Here is a 26,112-nt window from a genome sequence, read left to right on the forward strand (position 1 = left end):
CAACGTGGTGAAACCCTGTCTCTACTAAAAATACAACAATTAGCTGGCTGTAGTGGCGTGCGCCTGTAGTCCTAGTTACTCGGGAGGGTGAGGCAGGAGGATCGCTTGAACCCGGGAGTACAGGTTGCAGTGAGCTGAGATCACTCCACTGCACTCTAGCTTGGGCGACAGAGCGAGACCCTGTCTCAAAAAAAATAAAGTAAAGGAATAAAAGAATGGCTACTCTATATGCAGAGCAGCAGCAGCATGGGTTGTTCAGCTACTTATACTTGCTACTTCTTGATTATATGCTAAACAAGTGGTGGATTATTCATGAGTTGTCCAGGAAAGGGTGGACAATTCCCAGAACTGAGTGGTCCTCCCCTTTTTAGGCCATATAGGGTAACTTCCTGCTGTTGCCATGGCATTTGTAAACTGTCATGGCACCAGTGGGAGTGTCTTTTAGCATACTAATGCATTATAATTAGCATATAATCAGCAGTGAGGAGGACCAGAGATCCCTTTCAGGGCCATCTTGGTTTTGGTGGGATTAGGCCAGCTTCTTTATTGCATGCTGTTTTATCAACAAGGTCTTTGTGACCTGTGTCTTGTGCCAAACTCCTATCTCATCCTGTGACTAAGAATGCCTTAACTTCCTGAGAATGCAGCCCAGTAGGTCTCAGCCTTATTTTACCCAGTCCCTATTCAAGATGGAATCGCTATGGTTCAAACGCCTCTGACACAGTTGCTATTCACAAACTCTATCACATACAGCCTCAAACTCCTGGGTCTCCCCGCTTAGTTTCCCAAGTAGCTGGGACTGCAAACATACACCACTGCACCCAGCAAGTTTTTTTTAGTGTTTAATCATGTTATTTCAAAAAGTAGTTGGGAGGATTAAATTTAAATTGTAAAGTAAAGCACTTTGCAAAGTGTCAGCTCTTAGCATGTACTCAATAAATGGTAGTTTGTGTCTTCTCCTGTCCTTCACATCACTTGGCTTATCATCTGCAAGAAGGGACAGAAAGGCTCTTTGGCTAATGGGCTTCTTTGACTGGAATGCCCAGTCCTCCATTGCCAACCCCCATTCCATCTGTTGTAAAAACCACTGAATTCCTGGCCATTTAACTGGGCAACAAAAGTGAAGGCCGAAAGAAGATACCCAATGCCATCTTCCCCCGTTCCAGCTGGAGAACTAATATTCTATGAGGCACGGGGAAAGGGTGTCCTGGCTTTACTGTGAGAACTGGAGCATCTAAATATTCTTCTCTGGGAGTCAGTTTTCACTTTAGAACCAGGGAGCTGGGCTGCAGGGCCCCGAGGGGAACATGGATTGAGGGGAATATGAATGGGTGGCAAAAGGAATGCTCAGCAAGAGATTTAACTCCTTGGATCCTGCCCCATCTTCAAAATGAAGGACAATAAAATGAATAATTGCACGTGGTTCACAAGGCCCCTGAATTGAAGTAAATCACAAAAGGTGCTTAGCAGAGTCCCATAGACATAAAGCATTCAATTGATGTTACCTCTCTTCCTGCTATTGTCATCATTCCGACCCTCATATTCAAGATGTCTCCAATTAAGCAAGAGAATTCCTTTGTGAATGACTTTAATTCACCAATGTACTCAAGGGTCTATCTAAAGCATGGCTCTAGAGCCCTGAATCTAGCGCTTTCCATGGCCTGACCACCAGCTTTCCTGGCTCAAAGGGAAGTCCGAGAACGGCCAAACAGCTAAGTGAGCCCCCGCGAAGAGATCATTCCGTCTTCTCTTTCCGCGACCTGACAAGGTCTGAGCCCTACTTCCCCAGCCCGCCCATCTCAGCCACCATTGGTCGCCTTCTCGCTGGCGTGACTAAGACCCAGCCCTCTTCTTGCTGGGACCACTCTGAGGCGATCTCCGGAAGCGGAGGGGCCCCGGAGGAGAGGCCGCGATGCATCCTGGGCTTTGTAGTCCACATTCACAACTACAGCCAGAGAGCGGGGCCTCAAGACTTGGAGAACTACAATCCCCAGCAGCCGGGCGGAAGCGGAGCGAGGGGGGCTCGTGTCACGTGGGCGTTCGGCCTGGGCGGGCTATTTCTCAGTACGGCGGCGGCGGCGGCGGCGGCGGTGGCGGCTCCCGGGACCGGGGCCTTTTGTTTGGAGCGGCTGCGGGGAGGCCCCGGAGCGGCGAAGCCGGCGGCCTTCCCCGGCTCGCTGGGTCCCGGCCGCCCCTCGCGGGGGTGGGAGGCCGCCCCCTGGGCCGGGCATCGCCTCAGGCGCCGCCGCCCCGCCCTAGGCCCGCCCCGCCCCGCCCGGCCTGAGGGGAGGAACCGGCCGGGCCTCGCCGCGCGGCCCAGCCACCGCCGCAGTTGCCGCCTCTGCTCTCAGTGCTTCCGACCCAAGGCCGTCCCTTGCCCCTCGGGCCGAAGCCATGAAGATCAAAGATGCCAAGAAACCCTGTAAGATGGGGGCCGGGGCCCGCCGGGTTGGGAGGGCACCCTTGGGCCCCGTCTGAAAGCCCTTTTACTGGGCGGCCTGCCTCCAAGCCTGTCGATCCTCGCCGGCGCTTAGTCCGTGATGGGGGCGGAGGGACGGTTTCAGCCCGAGTTGGAGGCTTCCGTCCTTCCCATCCCCCTATTCATGCATGGCGAATGCCTGCCGCCCCCTAAGCCCTTTCCTCCCACTTCCTCTTCGAGATCTGGGAGGTGCCAGAGGGAAATTCTGATTAAGATTTTGTCAAACTAAGCTAGAGCTACCAGTCTCTTCTCCCAGCTCTCCCGGAATTCATGTTGAAAAGAGGCGGTCGCAGCTGTCAGGTTGCGCCGGGGGCCCTTAGCACCTGTTTTTACGGATTTCCGGGCTTCCTGCTTGTGTTCTTGAAATGCCGGTGGGTTCCTGGGAGTTGTCACTGTTGTTACTGTTAGAGCTTTCAAACGTTTGTGCATGCAACCTGCCAGTGTGTAATTGCCTTGGCTTATTTTTGTTTAGAATATCAACTAGTTCATGTTTGTTTTAGAAAACGCAGATAAACAAAAAAGAAGATAAAATCAAGCGTATTCCCGGCACCCGGAGCGAACCACTATTAATATGATGGTGAATACTAGCAGAGATTTTTCTATGACTGTATATGCATGTACTTAAAAAAAATTCTTACTATGCTTTTAGAAAGCAGGTCTACTTTCGTTTGCTTCCTTTTATGTTTATTCTTTTAAAAGCCTTTTATTCCAGGAATTGACTTATTTAATCACTCAGCGATTGTGATTGTCATACTTTAAAGTATAGCCTCCCAGAAGGACTAGGCGTGTGGGGATTCATGCTCATATCTTAAAAGTCATGTTGATACTTTGGCAGTTGTTACAATGTTTCATGTGATCTCTTAACTGTTAAGAAATCCTCAACTATAAAACAGTGCGCTGACACCTTCCCTGCCCGCCCATCGGGGTTCCTGTAAAACTCACCTGAGAGGCAACAAAGCCAGAACCCTCTGAAAAGTACAAATTCCTATTTAAATGTAAGGTAATTTGGTCTTAACTTTACAGGTGAGGAAATTGAACTTACTGAGCTCCTGAGTAACTTTTCCATGGATATACCAACCATGTGCTATGAACTCTTAAGTGGACTGACTCATAATACAGTGTTCTTTCTCCTGCACCCATGGGGCATTGTCTAAGTACCTTATCTGGTAGTCTCATCTGTTAACATTTTTTTTTAAGAATTATTTATGATAACTTAATAAATCTTGTCATAGTTGTTCGAGTCTTTAGTTGATGTGAAGGCTTAAATGAAAAGTAATATAGAGAGACTTTGAATTTACATTTGCTGAATTAAACTAATGCATCTTAAACAGGTGCAGTAATTAGAACACTTGGCCATCTTCCTCAGGCATAGATTTTCTCTGCTTGTCTTAGAATTTCCGTTTGGTGAACAGTGTATGACCAACTCAAATTTTGACTCTTCTGGTGGTGATTATTTTCTTTTGTCATGATAGTGATTTGATTACTTAGATTTGAACATACTAATTATCAGGTATGCATACCACCTCCTTCAAAGGCATATTAGAAAAGATTATAAAGAGTATTATGAGAAGTTTATAAAATAGGGCCAGGCACGGTGGCTCACACCTGAAATCTCATCACTTTGGGAGACCGAGGCAGGAGGCTCGCTGGAGGCCAGGAGTTTGAAACCAACTTGTGCACTGTATCAAGACCTCATCTCTACCAAAAATAAACAATAAAAGATTAGCTGGGCATAGTGGCACACCACTGCAGTCCAGCTAAAGTCTCAACACATTAGGCTGAGAAATAGAAGAATACCCCCTTTTTCCCCCCAATAAGTTGATTATTAGAACAAGTTGATTATTGTGAGACCGTTAATTGTAAAATGGAATCAGGCTGAAAATCCGGTCAGTTACTATGATGTAGAAGCCTAACATAACATTTACCAGTTTTTTATATGTAAAAATAATTTTATTGTTTGTAGTAAGGAACATCAAGTTTTGTGTGTGGGAAAGAAAGTATTTCAACCATGAACTTTCCTGGATAATGAAAAATAAATAGGCCGGGTGCAGTGGCTCACACCTGTAATCCCAGCACTTTGAGAGGCCTAGGTGGGTGGATCATGAGGTCAGGAGTTTGATACCACCCTGACCAACACAGTGAAACCTCGTCTCTACTAAAAATACAAAAATTAACCTGGGCGTGGTGTCCCAGCTCCTTAGGAGGCTGAGGCAGGAGAATTGCTGGAACCCAGGAGGCAGAGGCTGCAGTGAACTGAGATGGCGCCACTGCACTCTAGCCTGGGCAACAAAGCAAAACTCTGTCTCAAAAAAAAAAAAAACCCAGTAATATTAATATTCTTTTAACTTTTAAATCACTCAGGTTAAAGAAAGATATATTTGTTTTGTTTTTGAATGCCTGTATGGGATTTTTTTGGCATAATTATAACGTTTATTGATCACTTAGTATGTGTATGGCATTTTCTTTATATGCATTGCATCATTTAACTGCATACTATAAGAAGCTGTATATCATATTGGCTAAACAAGTGACCTTGGCTTCACATGTATCCTTACATTATTCACCTAAGTGTTAGAAAATATTGCTTCTAGATACCGTTACCAGTATCTTTACAGGTTATAAACCAAATGCATATGTTAACCAGAAAATTTAAAAAGGAATTGGTTTCGTTCTCTAAATTGCATAACTTGGAAGATTAGCATTTGAAATTAAGTGTTAACTCACCCCCAGGGGAATAAAGGAAAAAGTCAATCCTGTGTTACTGTCTTCCTTGCCTGACATGATTTCTCAGGGTGCAGACCTTTAAGCTTATGTTTGGGTTACCTGTGTAGCATGTAACTGGATTAACAAGGTGATAGTAAAAGGTGATACATATATTTCAGGCCAGGCGTGGTGGCTTATGCCTGTAATCCCAGCACTTTGGGAGGCCGAGGCAGGTGGATCACTTGAGGTCAGGAGTTCGAAACCCACCTGTCCAACATGGCGAAACCCTGTCTTTATTTAAAAAAAAAAAAAATTAAAAAGGTACATATATTTCAGTGTGATGTGGTATAGGTTTTGAGTTTGTGTTTTATTGACCTAATGAGTAAGGTACTTGAAGTTTTTGTTAAGACCAGAGAAAATGGTATAGCATATATGAGTAGTTTGCTTCTGTGTAATTTGGCCTGTTTGTAAATTCGTTATTGCAGAAGAATTATCACTTCCATTAGATAGTTGGGGTAGTAGTTTCTAATATAGCTCCCCTTAGAAATAAATAATTTACTAAAGAAAAAACAGGTGAAGCTGTCCTAAGGAATCATAATACTGAAGGTGTGAAGATGATTATTTTCTTAGTCTATTTCAGAACAAAAAACCATTTTTGTTTGGAATGATTATTGAGAATAATGAAATGTCATATCCAGGAAGTAGAAGCGTATCTAGAATATAACACTGTACATGCTCACTTTAGAATTTTGTTCTTTAAAATACCCTATGTTTCAAGCATTTTTCACACTGGTTTCCCTTTGTGCCTAAAGAACAATTAAGTCCTAATTTGGTTTACTATCTCCCCACACCATCAGTGTTTTTTTTTTCTTTCTTTTGAAATGAGGTCTCACTCTGTTACCCAGGCTGGAGTGCAATGGCATCATCTCAGCTCACTGCAACCTTGGCCTCCCAGGCTCAAGCAGTCCTTCCCACTCAGCCTCCCCAGTAGCTGTAACTACAGGCACTTGCTACCATGCCCAGCTAATTTTTTTGTGTTTTTGGTAGAGATGGGGTTTTGCCATGTTGCCCTTGCCAGGCTGGTCTTGAACTCCTGAGTGCTGGGATTACAGGCATGAGCCATGTTCCTGGCCAGGATTCCTTTAGGCTGAAATCTGCATGGGACCAGTAGCAATTAAATAGCTCTTTTTTTAGTGATTGTTCTCTGCTTCCTTCGCAGCACTTAGTATTGTGGCTAGATAGCTTCTGATATTTAATATTTTAAAAGGTGATTGGACAAGATTTCTTCTTTTGCATATATGATGCGTCTGGTAAGAAATAGCACTTCATCCTTGTAGTAGTTTGAGATATTTTTGCTACATATGGGGAACTAATGTCAACCTTTATAAGACCACGTGAGACATAGAATAAGAGCTATTGTTTTGTTAAAGGCAGAATGAACAGATCTTGAGAGATTCTAAGAATTTTCACGGTCTGGGACTATATATTGGCCATCATCAAAGTGCTTAGATTTGTGTAATGTGTGCTTTGTTTTGCTTTTTATTTTTTATTTATTTATTTTTTTTTTTTTTTGAGACGGAGTTTTGCTCTTGTTACCCAGGCTGGAATGCAGTGGCGCGATCTCGGCTCACCGCAACCTCTGCCTCCTGGGTTCAGGCAATTCTTCTGCCTCAGCCTCCTGAGTAGCTGGGATTACGGGCACGCGCCACCATGCCCAGCTGATTTTTTTTTGTAGTTTTAGTAGAGACGGGGTTTCACCATGTTGACCAGGATGGTCTCGATCTCTTGACCTTGTGATCCACCCGCCTCGGCCTCCCAAAGTGCTGGGATTACAGGCGTGAGCCACCGCGCCCGGCCTTGTTTTGCTTTTTAAATATATATTTTGATTCTTTTTTTCACCGTGGCAAGGAATGTTTTATTCTGAAAAAAAATAATAATAATAAGGAATGTTTGGGTTATATGCTATAAGTAGGCTTCTTATGGACTGGTGGCCTGCTTTTCGAGGGTCTTGGCCAGAAGCAGCAAAGCTGTAAATATGTAGATTCTTGCTTGATTTCTTAGGAAACTGGTATTTTTCTCTTTTTTTCTTTTTTGAAATGGAGTCTCTCTATTGTTGCCCCAGGCTGGAGTGCAGTGATGCGATCTCTGCCTCCCAGGTTCAAGCAATTCTCCTGCCTCAGCCTCTTGAAGAGCTGGAATTACAGACACATGCCACCATGCGCAGCTAATTTTTGTATTTTTTTGGTAGAGACGGGGTTTCACCATGTTGGACCTCAGGTGATCCACCCAACTCGGCCTCCCATAGTGCTGGGATTACAGGTGTGAGCCACCGTGCCCGGCCAGGAAACTGGTATTTTTCTTAGCTCAAAGAACTATTAGGTGGACCTGTGGTTGTATTTAATATCTGTATATTTACTCATATTTTCATTGCAAATAAGCAAAGTTTGAGCTTCATGCCCTCCTCTTATTTTGGTGACAATATGTCAATCATAAGTAATTTTGTGGATACACTGGAAAATATATGTTGGTAATTAGACCACTTATTTTTTTTTTTAAATTTTTTTTTTTTTGCCTTTCACCCTGCCCCCTAGACCACTTATTAAATGATAGGAGTGTATCATAATTGAGAATTTGTGTCTGTTCTGTTTGTCCTGCCTTCTTTGTGCTTTTTTTTTTTTTTTTTTTTTTTTGGCCTTGCGGAGGTTCTGTATCTTGTGCTTTTTAATAGTGATTTTTTTCTGGCATAAAGAAATTAATTCGGCCAGGCGCGGTGGCTCACGCCTGTAATCCCAGCACTTTGGGAGGCCGACGCGGGTGGATCACGAGGTCAAGAGATCGAGACCATCCTGGGCAACATGGTGAAAGCCCGTCTCTACTAAAAATACAAAAAATTAGCTGGGCATCGTGGCGCGTGCCTGTAGTCCCAGCTGCTCAGGAGGCTGAGGCAAGAGAATTGCCAGAACCCGGAAGGCGGAGGTTGCGGTGAGCCGAGATCGCGCCATTGCACTCCAGCCTGGGTAACAAGAGTGAAACTCCGTCTCAAAAAAAAAAAAAAAAAAAAAAAAGAAATTAATTCCTGAACTCTATTGAATTGAAAGGATCTCAGTTTAAAAGGTGGCCATTACCAGCCACCAACTTTTCTTTCTTTTTTTCTTAATTGGAGTTATAGCAGGGCTGAGTTCTCTTTCAGTCCTACTTCATTGATTTTAAGGAGAAAATTGTCATAATTGATATGTGCTATAAATAATAGAAGGAGCATGCAATTTTCTGGTTTGCACATTATGGTTACTAAGAAGTCATCATCTGCAGGATAGCTTCTCTAGTTAACCTTTCTTTCTTTCTTTTGTTTTTTTTTAAGACGGGGTTTCACCATGTTGATCAGGTTGGTCTTGAACTCCCAACCTCAGGTGATCCGCCTGCCTTAGCCTCCAAAGTGCTTGGATTACAGGCGTGAGCCACCACGCCCAGCCAACCTTTCTTTAAAAACAGCACTCAAGGAACACACTTCTAGTAGGCTAGATGTGAAATGAGTCTTGGGCTTTTGGCATTGTTGATTTTTTTTTTAAAAACTTATCTCTTTGGGCAATAACTTAAGAAAGTAGTATTGTTTTTACAATTTAATTTACAGTATTTTATAAAACATTGTGTTTCTCTAGTCTAATACACTAATAAGTGGATTACAAGTTTGAAATTTAATAATAATTTTGTTTCTTGAGTTCATAGTTGCTTATGCCTTATGTACACATTTTATAATATTCTAAAGTATCTAATACAGTTTTAAAACACATGAGAGATTCAATATATGTAATACAGCTTTGTTTAGGAATTTTACTTAGAGAGAGAGAGAGAGAGAGAGAGAGAGAGAGAGTGTGTGTGTGTGTGTGTGTGTGTGTGTGTGTGTGTGTGTGTGTAAAATACAGATTCATTATCCCTTATCTGAAATGCCTGAGGCCAGAAGTGTTTAGTGTTTCAGATTTCTGTTTCATTTGGGTGTTATATTTGCCTTATATATGTTTGCTTACAGATTGAGGATCTCTAAACTGAAATTTTTTTTTTTTTTTTTTTTTGAGACGGAGTTTCGCTCTTGTTACCCAGGCTGGAGGGCAATGGCGCAATCTCGGCTCACCGCAACCTCTGCCTCCCGGGTTCAGGCAATTCTCCTGCCCCAGCCTCCTGAGTCGCTGGATTACAGGCACACGTCACCATGCCCAGCTAATTTTTTTGTATTTTTAGTAGAGATAGGGTTTCACCATGTTGACCATGATGGTCTCTATCTCTTGACCTCGTGATCCACCCGCCTCGGCCTCCCACAGTGCTGGGATTACAGGCTTGAGCCACCGTGCCCCGCCTTAAACTGAAATTTTAAATGCCCTGTTGAGCATTTCCTTGGAAGCCTCATGTCAATGCTCACAAGGTTTCAGATTTTTTATTTCAGAATTTGGATTAAGGATACTCAGCTTTTAGTGTATTTTGTCACCTTTTATGTGTTTGTCTTTAACACTTCACTACATGCGTTACTGAGTGGCCAGAGTATGTGTCTTCTAATTGATTGTTGATATACCTTTGGAATCAGAATTTTTGGTACTCATTTATAGATTTAGAAAAGTAGATAATTTATTTCTCCAATGTTTAGTCTATAAACTTGAACTCTTTTCCTGGACATTAGAGTTCCTTTGAAACTTAATTAATAGTTTTGTGTAAGGATGAAAAGTTCTTTGTGTAAGTGTTAATTGGGATTTTTGCTTTCAAGAATGACAGTATCCAGATATTTATAAACCTGGGAGCAAAGACTTTTGGCTGAAAATAAAAATGGCATGAACTTTAAACTTGGTAATGTATTAGCTTTGTAGTTTGCTCCCTGAGTGACATTTTTATATTTGTGTGTCTATTTTAACGCCTATGTTTGTTTGACACAAGGCACAGACGGAAAACCTGCAAATATTTTTTTTAAATTTATCTTGAATTTTGGAAAAATAAAGGTTTCTAGCTTAATCTAACCTTGTAGAAATTTTTCTATCTCACAATGTACTTAATGTAGCAATAGTGATTTCCACCCCCCCCACACACAGAATTTTCTAGAGTCAACCGTCAGTCAAGTAGGAGAATTCGTTTTGGTTATATATATCAGCAGGATGCCTTTGTTTTATCTAATGCCCATTGAAAAGTGTCCTAATAACATGTTTCAACAGATTGGGACATTTTTTTTAGACAGAGCCTTGCTCTGTCTCCCAAGCTAGAGTACAGTGGCACAATCTCAGCTCACTGCAGCCTCCGCCTTCTAGTTTCAAGCGATTCTCCTGACTCAGACTACCAAGTAGCTGGAATTACAGGTGTGAATCACCAACCCAGCTACTTTCTGTATTTTTAGTAGAGATGGGGTTTCACCATGTTGGCCAGGGTGGCCTCGGAACTCCTGACCTCAAGTGGTCTACTCGCCTCAGCCTCTCCAAGTGTTATGATTACAGGCATGAGCCCCTGTGGCCCCTGTGCCGGCCAGATTGGGACATTCTGAAGGAATCTCTGGTTTATGGGATAAAGAGATCTGTTCCTGTCGTTTTGTTTGTGTTTGTCCAAGCAGACACCTGGTATGAACTTGTCCTCTTTTAGTATTGCTGCTACCATTCTTTTCAAGCACATGTTACTTAAAAATGGCCTTTGTTGGCTGGGTGCAGTGGCTCATGCCTGTAATCCCAGCACTTTGGGAGGCCAAGGAGGGTGGATCAGGAGGTCAGGAGATCAAGACCATCCTGGACAACATCGTGAAATCCCGTCTCTACTAAATATATAAAAATTAGCTGGGCATGGCAGTGTGTGCCTGTAGTCCCAGCTGCTTGGGAGGCTGAAGTAGGAGAATTATTTGAACCTGGGAGGCAGAGGCTACAGTGAGCCAAGATCTTGCTGCAGCACTTCAGCCTGGGCCAGCGACAGAGCGAGACTCGATGTCTCCAAAAAAAAAAAAAAAAAAAAGATGGCCTTTGTTGCTAGTCGCTCGACAAAACTGAGAAAATTTAGTCAGTTTCTTCTGCTTATGTTGCTTAGTTATTTATACCTGTCTATAGGTGATATGAAAGTATTGCATTTGGCTCTAAGCTGCCCCCTGGCTTCCCCAATTATCGTGCAAAGTCTTTTTGCTTTTTTAAAAAACTCTTTTTTTCCTGTACTGGGAAGAACCTTCCCAGAATACAAAATACTATTTCTTTCTTAAGATTATCTGTAATGTAGCTCCAGATCTGTAATTTGAGTTTCAAATATAAAGACAAATGAGCTGTTTTTCCAAAAGAAGATAATGAGGATTACTCCTTCCTCATATTCAAAATTATGTGCTACTTTTAGTAAATGTGTGAATTCTTAAGTGGAGAAATGTATAGAATCCTTTCTCATTGAATTATATGTTCCTGGTTTTCTAGTGGCACACACATACCAATTAAGTTAAATGAGTAAGAAAGAATTTTAGAATTAATTTTTATTTACAACTTTTACATAAAATCTGTTAAATATGTTTTGTTGCCGGACATTTTAATCCATGTGTCTTGTGTATTAAACTCTTTTGGAGTCTTTCATAGTAGTTAAGATCCCAGAGAACAGAAATACATGTTTTTAGGATGGAATCTTGTTACTGACACCTAACAGTTTGACCTTCGGCAAGTTTGTAATTACTTTGCCTCCTTGTCTAAGTGGTACACTTAATGGAGCAATCTTATAGTGGGGGTATTGATTAAATGAGCCTCTATGTGGTTACCATATTTCTGGCAGATAGTGCGTACTCAGTAAATGTTAGCTGTAATTCTGTAGAGAACTGAATGAATCAGTTGTGCTTTAATCTAATTATAAAAATTTGAATTTTGTGATTCATGCTAGATTGAGCATTCCTTGAGGGCAGGTATTTTATCTTATTTGCATTCCCATTTCCTGATGTAGAGGAGATAATGATTACTTACTGAAGGGAATCGCTTTTTGGGTTTGTTTGTTTTTTATGACAGGATCTCACTCTGCTACCTAATCTGCAGTGTTCAGACATGGCTCACTGCAGCCTCAACCTCCTGGACTAAAGTGATCCTCCTGCCTCAGCCTCCCGTAACTAGGACTACAGGTGCATGCTGCCACGCCCGGCTAATTTTTAAATTTTTTGTAGATGGGATCTTGTTATGTTGCCGAGGCTGGTTTCAAACTCCTGTCCTTGAGCAGTACTCCCACCCCAGCCTCCCAAAGTGCTAGGATTTCAGGTGTGAGCACTGTGCCCGGCAGGAATTGGTTTTTAAGGAGGCACTTTTCTCCTGGGTTAATTGAAGTGATTACAGGCCAATTTTATTGTATTAAAATGTTTATAGAAACAAAGATTTTCAGGCTCTTGGTGATGACCTATTTATTGAAGGAAAAAAAAAAATCTGAATTTTTTTCTCATTTGTAGAGCACATGATAAGTATTTAGTAAATGAAAAGGAGTGCCTACAAGGCCAGGAATTAAAAGGTCCTAGGTCAACTCTAAGCACCCTATACGTTTTTTAGAAAATATATTAATAAGACTTTGAAGGGAAAAAGGTGAGTTCTACATAGAACATGTGTCTTACCCAATACATATTATTGCCTGAATGCATGATGCAGAGTAAATGAAGTGTGCGGCTAATTAACTGTTTTCTAGTTTGTGTTTCTAAGATGTATGTATGTATGTATATATGTGTGTGTGTATGTGTGTGTATATGTGTGTGTGTGTGTGTGTATGTATATATAATGTGTGTGTGTGTGTGTGTGTGTGTGTGTGTGTATATATATATATATGTTTTTTTTTTTTTTCCTTTTTCCCACAGCTTTCCCCTGGTTTGGCATGGACATTGGGGGAACTCTAGTAAAGCTCTCGTACTTTGAACCTATTGATATCACAGCAGAGGAAGAACAAGAAGAAGTGGAGAGTTTAAAAAGTATTCGGAAATATCTGACTTCTAATGTAGCATATGGATCTACCGGCATTCGGGATGTACATCTTGAACTGAAAGATTTAACACTTTTTGGCCGAAGAGGGAACTTGCACTTTATCAGGTTTCCAACCCAGGACCTGCCTACTTTTATCCAAATGGGAAGAGATAAAAACTTCTCAACATTGCAAACGGTGCTATGTGCTACAGGAGGTGGTGCTTACAAGTTTGAAAAAGATTTTCGCACAGTAGGTATCTTTTACTCAAAACTGAAAATTAATACCTGTTAGTTTTTAAATAAGACGATAGGTTTCCATCTAGCATGTTCTTTAATTCTCCCTGCACATGCAGGGGAAATATATATTCATGATTTCCTTTCACTTGGGGCATTTTAAACAGATTTATGGGATGACTAAACATTACCCAGATTTGGGCATGTTGTTACAAATAATATTTGGTAAAACTTGTTTAGGGCTGTACTACAAAGTTGCAGTAAAAAGGGGACTTCGGACATTAATGAATTTGGCATTGTACAAAGCCAGATATAAATGAAGCTTGCATTATTCTCACTATTGTTCTACGTTTACATGGTTTTTGGAATATTATTCAAATGATAATTTTCCAGGGCCATCTCCTTCCCAAACCCTAAGTTTGGAAACCAGCGTCTTCTGGTTAGTATAATAGACACCTGAATGAAAATCTGTTACCCTTTCTGTTTTTACACTGTCAATCCTTCCATGTTCCTGTGTCAAATGGGGTGATTTGAATGGACATGGCAGGAGAACTATGAGTATTGTTTTGAGTCATGTGCTGTTAGCAGTTTGCCATCTTCTAGTCTTTTCCATTAGAATGAGAGTTCAAAGAGTGGTTTGCCAAGCAGCTAGTCTTTTCCATTAGAATAAAGAGTGGTCTTGTTTAGGGCCATTGAAATTTGTTTTTCCTGAAAATGTAAATGTGAATAATTTCTCAAAATCAAAAGAAAATACTGTTAATGGAATGTAAAGGCTGATGTGAGAGAATCACTTGAGGCTAGAAGTTTGAGACCAGTCTGGGCAACATAGTGGGACCTGGTTTCTACAAAAAAAAAATTTAAAAATTAACTCGTCATAGTGGCCTGTGCTTGTAGTCCCAGCCACGTGGGAGGCTGAGATGGGAGGATTGCTTGAGCCCAGGAGATTGAGGTTGCAGTGAGCTGTGATTCAGCCATTGTGCTCAGCCTGGGTGACAGTGAGGCCCTGCCTCAAAAGGAATATAAGTAACTTAAATGGCTTATATAAGTGATACCATTGTAATTTGGGGTAAAGATCTATAATACTGTATGAAAAGAGGTGTCATGGGAACACAGAGGAGTAATACCTAACAACTCCTAGAGAGTTGAAGAGGTTCCCAGAGAAAGTGATGTCTATGCTGCAATGTTTTATAATAATACTCTTTTTACTAACCTGAAATAAGGAATTTAATAATTTCAAACTAATACTCAAAACTATATTATAAAGACAGGAGCTTAAGGTATCATTGATCATTCAGAAATTAATCTATCAGTGGGTAGATTAACAAACAGTGTGATCATTCCAGAAGACATCATGAAGCAGTTATATGCTTGTACCTATACATAGATTCATCATGAATACCAAAGTTCCAAATGCCAGATTGATATGGTATGTTCTAATCAGATACCATAAATGGCGTTGCTGTTGGTGACATGACCCTCCAACATGCTAAACAAACACTTGGTAAAATTCCAAACAGTAAGAAGTACAATATTCCCATGCTTTATATGGTGGTTCAGTTCCTAGCAAATTTAGTATGTGTTTAAAACTATGTAGGTTGGGCACAGTGGCTCACACCTGTAATCCCAGCACTTTGGGAGGCCAAGGTGGGTGGATCATTTGAAGTCAGGAGCTGGATACCAGCCTGGTCAATATGGTGAAACCTCATCTCTACTAAAAATGCAAAAATTAGCCAGGCGTGGTAGCAGTAATCCCAGCTACTCAGGAGGCTGAGGCAGAAGAATCACTTGAAAACCCTGGAGGTGGAGGTTGCAGTGAGCTGAGATCATGCCGTTGTGCTCCAGCCTGGGTGACAGAGCTATACTTTGTCTGAAAAATTAATTAATTAAAACAAACCATGGGATGAATAGTTTTGTTTTTATATACACAGACATATAGGTAAAACAACTTTGTCCTTCTCTAGGCTCAGATAATTATAAATAATTTTCCTTTTGCCACTATAAAAATGACTGACAGAACACTAAAAAATAATGCATAGATGGGATAATTCTTTGGTTTGCAGAAATGTTCACCTATTAAAGATGTCTGGCATCCCAGGTCCCTGCCCACTAAATGTCATTTTGGTCCTTTTTTTCTCCCCATCATTTAGAAAGCTAGTAGTGAGGTGATATCACCCTCACTGAGGACCAGTGGACTAGATTAAATCTTTAAGAGATTTTGACATGAAGTATAATGAAAATGTGGGGGTCATAGATTATGTTTAAATTTTGTGAAGTAGTGTAGGAAAATTATATAGTTAAGTTGTTTTTGAATGTCATCTTTTTGTTTTAAAACAGATTGGAAACCTCCACCTGCACAAACTGGATGAACTTGACTGCCTTGTAAAGGGCTTGCTGTATATAGACTCTGTCAGTTTCAATGGACAAGCGGAGTGCTATTATTTTGCTAATGCCTCAGAGCCTGAACGATGCCAAAAGATGCCTTTTAACCTGGATGATCCCTATCCACTGCTTGTAGTGAACATTGGCTCAGGAGTCAGTATTTTAGCAGTCCATTCCAAAGACAACTATAAACGAGTGACTGGGACAAGGTAGTGACATTTTTGGTCATATTGCTGCATTTACATTGTTTTATATACAAGTTATAAAATCAGTATAATAATGCTGTTTTCACCAGAAAAAGAACATGTATTTGCACAACAGCATTGTTTTTTTCTTTTTTTTTTTTTTTTTGGTAAGTAAAAGAGGGTGCCATGTTGCCCAAGCTAGTCTCGAAGTCCTGAGCTCAAGCAACCTGCCTGTCTCAACCTACCAAAGTGCTGGGGTTACAGGCAATAGCCACCGTGCCTGGCCAACAGACAATGTATTTTTATAAGATGTATATGTCAGGACTCAAACTGAAATTATTAACTGTTCATTAGTCAGCATCAGTTGGCATCAAAATTTCCATAATGGTAAAAGTGAATTTTTATCTATAATGAATCTAGTAATATTTTTTTCTAAAATTTAACTGAAGAGCATTTACTTGGAAGCGACTGTTCTTTTGACTTTAAAACTTTACTATCTGTTTATATTTTGTTCTTTTTTCCAAAGCATTTTTCTTTACCTATCTTTTACTTTTTAATAGATATATGGACACCTAGCTTGCCACGTGCTGAATAGGTTTGCATTTAAACTGCAGTATTAGAGAACATTGTAATTTGTTTTTACAGGATGAATTAATGTTATTTTTTTGTGTGATAACGTTAATGTTCCCAAATAGCCCACAAACTTTTCTATAATACCTGAAATACGAATGAGAAATAAGATTTAAAACTCATGATTCTTTTATGTATTTTATCAACTTTACAGAGAGGTGAAGACTCCTGTTTAAGGAAGCAAGATTTTGGGATACTTTAGATTGATATGTGAAAAAACTGATTTTAATTTTAAAGTAGTAATTATGTTTAAATTATATTTAAAATTAATTAGTACTTTATTTTTATGGTTGTTAAAAGTTTACCTCTGTTGTAATTCTCAATGCCAAAGAATTATACGCTACTATTACCTTCTTCAGTTAACTCTAAAAGGTTAGTCTGTTAACTAAATCCATCAGTGATTCAGGGATAGAACTTTATAGAAATTTAGGTGAGACTAGAGAGCAAAGGTAAAGTTTAGGAATTAGATATGATTTCATTCTGTGAGCATATCCAAAAGAATACTAGAACCAAATAAATTTCTATAGTTGACATGTTGGCCAGCTGGACATAAATTTACTCATTGTATTTATGTCTAGGACATGTTAAATGTTAATGTGTCACAATGAATTGATTTCACCCATGTCAGACCAAGTAAATAAACCTTTCACAAAATCATTTCTTGGAAACCATTTAAAATTACAAGGCCTGGCATGGTAGTTCATGCCTATAATTCTTGCACTTTGGGAGGCCAAAGTGGAGGATTGCTTGTGGTCAGGAGTTCAAGACCAGCCTGCGAAACGGAGGAAGACCCCCATCTCTACAAAAATATATACATGTATATTAGCCCAGTGTGGTGGCATGTACTTGTAGTCTAGCTACTGAGGCTGAGATAGGAAGATTGCTTGAGTCGAGGAGTTCAGGATGCAGTAAGCTATGATCATGGTCACTGCACTCCAGCCTGAGGGACAGAATGAGACCCTGTCTCAAAAAGAAAAAGTAAAGATTTTCTCTTTGTAATTAACATGGTACTGATTTTTTATTTATTTATTTTTAATGCACACACAAAAATTTGTTTTTGGTGACTGCAGAGTGTAAGGTTTTGGGTGAAGACTTTGGGAGATATTTAAGAGGTCTTTCCTGTCTTCATGTTTCCACCAAGTGATTTTTTTTCTTTGGTTTATTCTTTGATCTAACAAATTGGTGTTACTAAACAATTTTTGTTGCCTTCGTTATGTTATTTCAGCACTTAGCATTAGTCATAGATTTTTTACTATGTGTTTATTGAATACATGAATGATCCACCCTTTTAGTTAAGCAAAATAATACAATGTATAAATGCAACTTAGCAAGTTTCTTTATTTTCTTTAGCCTTGGAGGGGGTACCTTTCTGGGTTTATGCAGTTTACTGACTGGCTGTGAAAGTTTTGAAGAGGCTCTTGAAATGGCATCCAAAGGTGACAGCACACAAGCTGACAAGCTGGTCCGTGATATTTATGGAGGAGATTATGAAAGATTTGGTTTGCCAGGTTGGGCTGTAGCATCTAGGTAAGTTTAACATTTATGTAATAAGTTATGGAACTTAAGTAATTCACATTGCTTATTTAGCTTTTGGAAAGCAGTATTACAGAAAGTTGTAAGGATGCTTTCTCTTACCCATTTTCGGTTCCACGTTTTGAACATTGATGTCATTTAAAAATTAAGTTTACATTAAGAAATCTACCCTGAGTGTACCTTGTAAGAAACTTTTTTTTTCTAATTTTTTAGTGTCCTTCCAGTGTTTCTCTATGCAAATACAAATACATATTCTTTCTTTTCTCCCCATATACAAAAGGTAATCTACCATTATATGGCGTACTATATATAGTCTTAAAGTATCCATATACCCTAGAAATCTTTACATGTTGTTGTTGTCCTTATTTTATACATGTGTAGGCCTGTGGGTAGGATAAGTTCCCAAAAGTTGGACTGCAAATGCATTTTTGAGATACTGTTAATTATGCAAAGAAGCAGTACTGTTTCACTCTCACCAGCAATAAATGAAAGTGCCTGTTTCACCAGTAAAGTGCTAACTTTTGCATTTTTGCTCATCAGATGGACAAGTGGTATCTTAATGTCATTTTAATTTGTGTTTCTCCTACTAACACTGAGGTTAAGAACCTTGCATATTTTATTTTCTGTGAGTTATTCTGTGTTCTACTCTTCGGTTGGGTTGTTATACTGTTGAATTTATCAGTCTTTTCTTTTATGGCTTCTGGATATTGATTCATAGTAAGTAAGTCTTCTACATTCCAAATATGTAAAGGAATAAACCCTTGTTCTGATACATTAATGGTGGTGTTTTTATATTTAAATATTTGATTTACTTATAGTTTATCTTTGCGTATTATGTGAGGTACAGGTCATGCTTTCATTTTTTAGGTTTTTTTTTTTCTTTTAGAAGGCTCTAATGTCTAGTGGTCCATCTTTATTTCACTGATTTGTGATGGTTTTTTTAACATATGCTGGCTTTTCATTTCTGTTGATGTATCACCATTATACTTTTAGCTTTATAGAGGCATAAAAGTATGTTTTAATCTCTAGAAGGGCTAGTTTCATCCCTTTGCTTGATTTTCTATATGAACTTTACAAGCGTTTCCTCTATTACAAAAAGTTGTTTTTGGAATTTCAGTAAATTTACATATTAACTTAGGGACAAATGATATCTTTATAGTAAGTATTGCTGTCGAAGAACTTAGGTTGTCTTTCTGTTTGTTTAAGGCTACTTTTGTGCCTTTCACACATTTAAAGAGGCCTCTCCAAATAAAGTCCATACATTTTTCCCCCCTAGATAGCTTCAGGACATGCATGGTTTTTTAAATCGATTCCTAAATATTTTACATTTACCGTTCTGTTATGTATCAGTCTTATCTCCCATTATACTTCCTAACCATTGTTGCTTGTGCACCCCAAGTTCTTTGTCAGGGAATCCAGTGCCCTTTGATAGTGGACTTTGTCTCATTCTTCAGTAATATCTCCTGCCTCTCCCTCACATAGATGCTTCACTCTGATCAACATCTTGTGATTTAATAGATGTTTTCGTTTCTCATTTCTCTGTGCCTTTAACCTTTAGTTGCTTCTGCATAAGATTTTCCTTCTGTTTTTTTCTGGCTTTTTATGGTCCTTTTACTCTGAAAAGCCCTGTCTCATACCTTCTTAACTTTTTCCTCTTACCATAGTAATAAAAGATCTTTTTTTTCTTTGTATTTCCAAGGTTAGCCTTTGTTTTTTCCTGTTACTGTTAGTGCTTCTCTTGCTGTCTTTTGTATCTAGGCCTGCATTGTCGTTACAGTAGCCTCTAGCCACTTCAGGCACTTGGTACATGAGTACCATATGTTGAAATGATGACATTTGAATATATTGGCTTAAATGTACAATTAAAATTAATTTCACTTGTTTATTTTTACCTTTCTAATGTGGCTAATAGAACATATATGAAATTACATATTACTCATATTGTATTTCTGTTGGACAGTGCTGCATTAGAGTAATTCACTGTTTGAGGGACTATTTGTGTCTCCAGCAAAAAGTTTGGTATGTCATAAATGTTTATTGTGACTGAATGAAAACGAATTTGAAGTTAAAGCTGAGATACTTTTGGAAACATTTTGTAATTTTGACTTTGTTAATTTGTTTTGAATCAGGTTTACAAATGAAAATATTTTAGTAATCTTTGCTTTCTTTTTTTTTTTTTTTGAGACGGAGTTTCGCTCTTGTTACCCAGGCTGGAGTGCAATGGCGCGATCTTGGCTCACCGTAACCTCCGCCTCCTGGGTTCAGGCAATTCTCCTGCCTCAGCCTCCTGAGTAGCTGGGATTACAGGCACGCGCCACCATGCCCAGCTAATTTTTTGTATTTTTAGTAGAGACGGGGTTTCACCATGTTGACCAGGATGGTCTCGATCTCTTGACCTCGTGATCCACCCGCCTCGGCCTCCCAAAGTGCTGGGATTACAGGCTTGAGCCACCGCGCCCGGCAATCTTTGCTTTCTTATAACAACTATGCTTTTTTTGAGATGTAATTTTAACCTTAATCCTTTGAAAGGTATTACTTTATACGCTTGCATAGATTTTTTTATTAGTTTGTTTTAGCTTATATCTATGTGTTTCTACTTTTTGGTCCTAATTTTATAAAAATATCCAGGTTGTAGATATATCTGTTAATACGTAAAATGTTGCATTTTATCAGCAGATTTGACTTTTATTTTTCATTTTTCTGCAGTTTTGGGAATATGATTTATAAGGAGAAGCGAGAATCTGTTAGTAAAGAAGATCTGGCAAGAGCTACTTTAGTTACTATCACCAATAACATTGGTTCTGTGGCACGAATGTGTGCTGTTAATGAGGTAAAAAACACAAAACTTGAATTATCAAAAATGTGAATGCTACATCTAGCAGGGCTTCTTCACTTTCCCTAAGGAGGCCTCTGGGATTGAGATGTAGCCAATTAAACACCAAGACTCATTAGGTATATATGTTACATATGTTAGGTATATGTTGTTGTATTACCTTTAAAGAAAGTAGCTGATAATTCAAATTGAAATAGGGGATATTTATCCAGAAACTTTTTTCAGAAAAACACGACGTAAATCCCTTGAAGTTATAAAAGAAAATTCTAAGCATAAGACATTTTGAAGTAACTACTTTTTAGTTTTTTTAGTCTTAATGTTGCATTTGGAAGGCAGCTGTGCTCACCACTGTACCACCAATGCTTAATGTTGAATATGTTGCTTTTGATTAGTGGAATACTTGGAAGTTTTCTTACTGCCCTCGGCTTCTTTACAGTGCTGCCTTGTTGCATATGGATCAAGCAGCATTGTACAGGGCTATGAAGGCATTGAGACCTGTTCTTCGTGATATTTAAGTGGTGTTTATTGTTTGTTTCAGGAAAAGTGTGAAAAGCATATACTGTTAGATTGACCATATAGTTGGGATTTTTTTGTTTGGAAGAGAATGAAAAAAAAAAAAAAACCCCATATATATATATGCATACACACACACATGTGCACACTTATATGTATATTTAATTCTAGCTTCCTTATATAATAATAGTAGTATTCGCCCATTTAATTTTTGTAAATATCAAATACTTTAAATGGATTGGGAAGTAGGCTTTTTGATCAAACCCTTACTTTGTTCATTCACTCATTTATTCATTGAGTAAATATTTACTGATTACCAGATGCCAGACATTGTTCTGGGCATTTGGAATATATTAATGAAGAAAACAAAGATCTGGCTTTGTGGAGCTTGCATTCATTCTGGTGATATATTAAATAGATTGTTTAGTGTGTATTAGGTGATAAATGCTTGTTTTTAAAAAAGAGACCATCAAACAGGATAAAGAGGATTGGGAATAGGGAGAGAGTGGTAGAGGACAAATTGCCAAGTAATTGAGGGTTAAAGGAAAGCTTTATTGAAAATGTGATTCTCAGGCAGAGCTTTGAAGGCGGTGAGGGGGAAACTGTGCATGTAGACATTTAGAGGAGAAAGCTTCCAGCAGAGAGAACAACTGTGCAAATCCTCTGAAATATTCTATATTTAAATCCAGAACTTGATCTCATCAGTTTTTTTTAATAACTTAAGAAACTTAAGTGTTAGTTGGTTCATGGAGCTACTAGTAGGCCATTTAACCTCGATTTGGATAATATTTCACTTTGGGCACTGACAACAATTTGGGACCTTTGTTCTTACCCCCTGTATGTCTAAATTTCCACTGACCAATTGAATTAACAATAACTAAGGCCATGGTTTACAGTATCCCAACTTATATACAAAGATTTCTACTCAAAAGTCAATATTGTGAGAGTCAAAACACCAGTTCCCCTATCTAAGATTTCCTAATCCTAAAGGTATCTAAGAAACCAAATTAGTATGGAATCTTAGCAGAGAGAGAATGACACGTGAATCAGGCAGGGGATGGACGAAAAGTGCTAGAATCCTAGGGGTTTGAAGGCATATGCCAGTACCCCAGTCAGTATTACTCTTGAACTCTATAGAATCCACAGTTGCATGTCATTGTCCAACATGCGTTGCAATATAGGAGCCAAATTTGCTACTTATCCTAAATGCATTTTACAGTACTTACCATGGTTTTATTATTTTTTAATCACATCAATAATGTGTCTCCAAATGACTTTGTAAAGGGGCTATTTATTGGCCATTTTCAAAAACAAGTCTCACCTGAAATCATCTGCCAGGCTGTTTCTAGAACCTTTTTTTTAAAAGTAGACTTTATTTATTTTTTTAAGGACGGGGTTTCACCATGTTGGCCAGGCTGGTCTTGAACTCCTGACCTCAGGTGATCCGCCCACCTCGGCCTCCCAAAGTGCTGAGATTACAGGCGTGAGCCACCGCGCCCAGCCAGACTTTATTTTTTAGATCAGTTTTAGGTTCACATAAAATTAAGTGGAAAGTTCTGTGAGTTTGATATACCCCCTTCCATACACACACAGTCCTCCTCCATTCTCAGCATCCCACAGTAGAGTGGTCATGTGTTACAGTCCACCATGCTGTGTTCACACATCATCATCACCCAAAGTCCATAGTTTAGGATTCACTCTTGGTGTTATACATTCTGTGGATTTCGATAAATGTATGATGATGTGTCCAGAACTAATTTTTAAATACTCAGGATTATAGAGCTATATACCAACAATGTAGTAGGTATTGTACTAATAAAGGGTAGTTGTTTACATTTGTAAATAAATATTTTGAAACCTTTTGTATTGTAAAATCTATTAATTATTTTTACAAGTTTTTTCTTTGTTCTTTTCTTTTAGAAAATAAACAGAGTTGTCTTTGTTGGAAACTTTTTACGTGTCAATACCCTCTCAATGAAACTTTTGGCCTATGCACTGGATTATTGGTCAAAAGGTCAACTGAAAGCATTGTTTCTAGAACATGAGGTATGGTAGGAAAATGTTCTGTGAATTTTAATAGCATGTTTTTTAAGAGACAGGGTCTTGCTCTGTCACTCAGGCTTGAGTTTAGTAGCATGATGATGGCTCACTGCAGCCTCTTCTAGGCTCAGCAATCCTCCCACCTCAGCCTCCTAAGTAGCTGGGCCCACAGGCGTGCACCATTATACCTACCTAATTTACTTTTATTAATATTTTTTGTAGAAACAGGATCTCCCTTTGTTGCCCAGGCTGGTCTGGAACTCCTAGCCTCAAGCAATCCTTTATAAAATGTATGAGCCACCATGCCCAGCCTTAAGTAGAATATTGGTTCCTTCACTTCAGTTTCAGTTTTGGGGAAGAGAATTACAGTAACCTGGTAGGCACCCCTAAGTTTTTGTCTGTACATTTACTACATGCAGTTAAATTGTGATCTGACCAATTATCAGTCTACATAATGTTTTGGATTAACTTAACTTGAATCATTTTATGATCAAAGTCAAATGGCTATATCATTACAAATTAGTAACACAAGTATTCTGCTCTTAAAAGCTTTCATGTCTCATTGTCACTGCTTACACGATATAAATCATAAGGGTGTGCTCTTTTGCAATTCCACAGGGCATGCAATGAGAGTGTCAGGCACAGCCACAGGAAGTTAGTTTGTTTATTAAGTAAAGGGGAGAGGGTACAGAATTGCTATTACAGTCCTGAAAGCTTTAGTGTCTAAAGGCCACACTTTTAGAATACATATTTCAGTGTGAGCCTATAGTCCCCGCTATTTAAGAGGCTGAGATGTGAGGACCACTTGAGCTCAGGATTTCAGGGCCAGCCTGGGCAACATAGTGAGACCCAGTCTCTAAAAATAATAATAATAAATAAAAATACATATTGCAGAGGTGTGTAGAAATCAAGAATACAGATTGAGAAATTTTTTTATAATAGCTAACAATGCAGAAATTGGTAGATTTCCAAATATTATTAAACAGATTGTGCATAATTGTGTGTTCTCAAGTGATTAATATTGTATGCTAATTTAAAAGCTGCACTATATAACAGTTATTTTTAAATTATACAGGGATACTTTGGAGCAGTTGGTGCACTTCTTGGGCTGCCAAATTTCAGCTAAAGAATCAGGTCTCTCTCTCTGCTAATAAATGTCATCCAAGAGGAACTAAAACCAGAGGCATTATTACTGCATTGTTTGTCACTGGGAACCAAAGGATAAAAGAGTAGCATAAGCTGCTGAATGTTGCCATAATTAAAGGAGAGAACTTAGTAATGTGAAGTATTTCTCACTGAAATGCTTTCCCTTTTGTATATAGCCAGTGTTAAATCCTTAAATGCAATACAGCCTCTGATTATTGAGCTTCCTCTCAAAAAGATTTTTTTATTTTATGTAGCCAACATTGCAGTACTGTATGCTCAAACACAAATCTTAAAGTCTTGGAAATGTTTAGCTTATGAAAATAATCGACTCTGAATATTTGTTACAAGTCTGCTTTATGTGTTTTGATTACTAGTGAGCAGAAAATAACATACCCTGTATCCAAAATTACTGAAATGGCAATCAAAGATGATCATTTTTATGTGATTTTAGAAATGTTAAGGCAATACTTCTAATTATTGTAGTTTTTTTAACATATCACCCCAAAGCATGTTTATGTGATCTTTCCCCATAAGTATCTTTTCTCAAATCCCATAATTAACTGAAATACTATTACTAAATTTTCACGTGAATTCTAAAATGAATCCTAGGAAATGCACATTTGGTGATGTTGCACTTTCTGTATTTTACAGGAATTAATCAATACATGTTGAAATGTTTAACATTTTAAGATTGGAGGCTTAATTACTTACTTGAGAGTCTGTCTAATGAGGTCCTGGAACTATTCTAATGGAATCTGTTTTTTGTACACTGTGTGTTTTTTTTTTTTTTTTTTTTTTCCAGTCATATGATACATTCAGAATTTTTATTTTAAAATAACACAGTAACAATAGTGGGAAATTAATATGGAAATACTAGTGACTGAAAAATGAGAAAACCTCTACCATGCCTTATTATCACCCTTCACTGTTTGAGGAGCCAGAAATAGAGGAACAGTTAGAGGAAGGTTGCCTTTTCCAAAAAAAAAAAAAAAAAAAAAAAAAAAAAAACCCTCCATAGCCATGTGAATTTTTATCCAAACGCTCAACAACCAGAGGGAATGGTGAGAACTGATAACTAAAATACTGTTATTGGCAAGGGTTTGAAATGTGTAAGAGCAAAGGAGGGAAAGGATGATTGAGCAATATAGGAAAAGGGGAAGAGACGCTGAGTGTCATTGAGGTCCAGTCTGCATTTATTCCGTTTATAAACATACTGCAAAACCAGGAGTTGATTGTAGAAGTGCCCATGATCCATGGCAGGAGTAAATCCCTCCCACCTCCTCTAACCCTCTGAAAGCTCCAGAGTTAGAAGCAAGTTTTCCATTTGCTTCTTATCACCTTAAAAGAATGCTTTCCACTTCCCCACAGCCCCCATCGAGGGACCCCAAGAGGCCACATGCTCTGATCTCACTCTTTCCTGTTCCCCTTGCCTGAATCTGGAGTGGGGTTGAGCCCTCTACCCTCGACCTTAAGATTTAGGAAGTTCTTTCCCCGACTGTCTAACTCGGAAAGGGATGAGTCTGAATTTTG

At 38.9% G+C, this 26,112-nt stretch overlaps 1 protein-coding gene across 3 annotated transcripts; it reads left to right on the forward strand.

Annotated features, from left to right (window-relative positions):
* Positions 1–2,032: 2,032 nt before the first annotated feature.
* Positions 2,033–25,590, forward strand: PANK3 (pantothenate kinase 3). Of its 3 annotated transcripts, XM_032252693.1 has the most exons (8): positions 2,033–2,422; positions 2,980–3,056; positions 12,987–13,339; positions 15,658–15,911; positions 17,868–18,044; positions 20,757–20,880; positions 23,317–23,442; positions 24,512–25,590. In XM_032252693.1, exons 3-8 carry the CDS (start codon positions 13,004–13,006, stop codon positions 24,560–24,562), a joined length of 1,068 nt encoding a protein of 355 aa, XP_032108584.1. In that variant the 5' UTR covers positions 2,033–2,422; positions 2,980–3,056; positions 12,987–13,003; the 3' UTR covers positions 24,563–25,590. The 3 variants fall into 3 exon arrangements, with proteins under 3 accessions (XP_032108584.1, XP_032108582.1, XP_032108583.1); XM_032252691.1 differs by lacking the exon at positions 2,980–3,056; XM_032252692.1 differs by lacking the exons at positions 2,033–2,422; positions 2,980–3,056 and adding an exon at positions 9,982–10,012.
* Positions 25,591–26,112: the final 522 nt, after the last annotated feature.

The sequence above is a fragment of the Sapajus apella genome, unplaced genomic scaffold (genome assembly GCF_009761245.1).
Source record: "Sapajus apella isolate SASKATOON/1434 unplaced genomic scaffold, GSC_monkey_1.0 scaffold79, whole genome shotgun sequence".
Classification (NCBI taxonomy): Eukaryota; Metazoa; Chordata; class Mammalia; order Primates; family Cebidae; genus Sapajus; species Sapajus apella.

Bases quoted from the DNA above. Each gene is read 5' to 3' on its own strand.
- PANK3 (XM_032252691.1), top strand. From the start codon at position 2,395: ATGAAGATCAAAGATGCCAAGAAACCCT. The intron at 13,340-15,657 runs GTAGGTATCTTT...GTTTTAAAACAG, and splicing joins TTGAAAAAGATTTTCGCACA to ATTGGAAACCTCCACCTGCA. The intron at 20,881-23,316 runs GTAAAAAACACA...CTTTTCTTTTAG, and splicing joins GAATGTGTGCTGTTAATGAG to AAAATAAACAGAGTTGTCTT.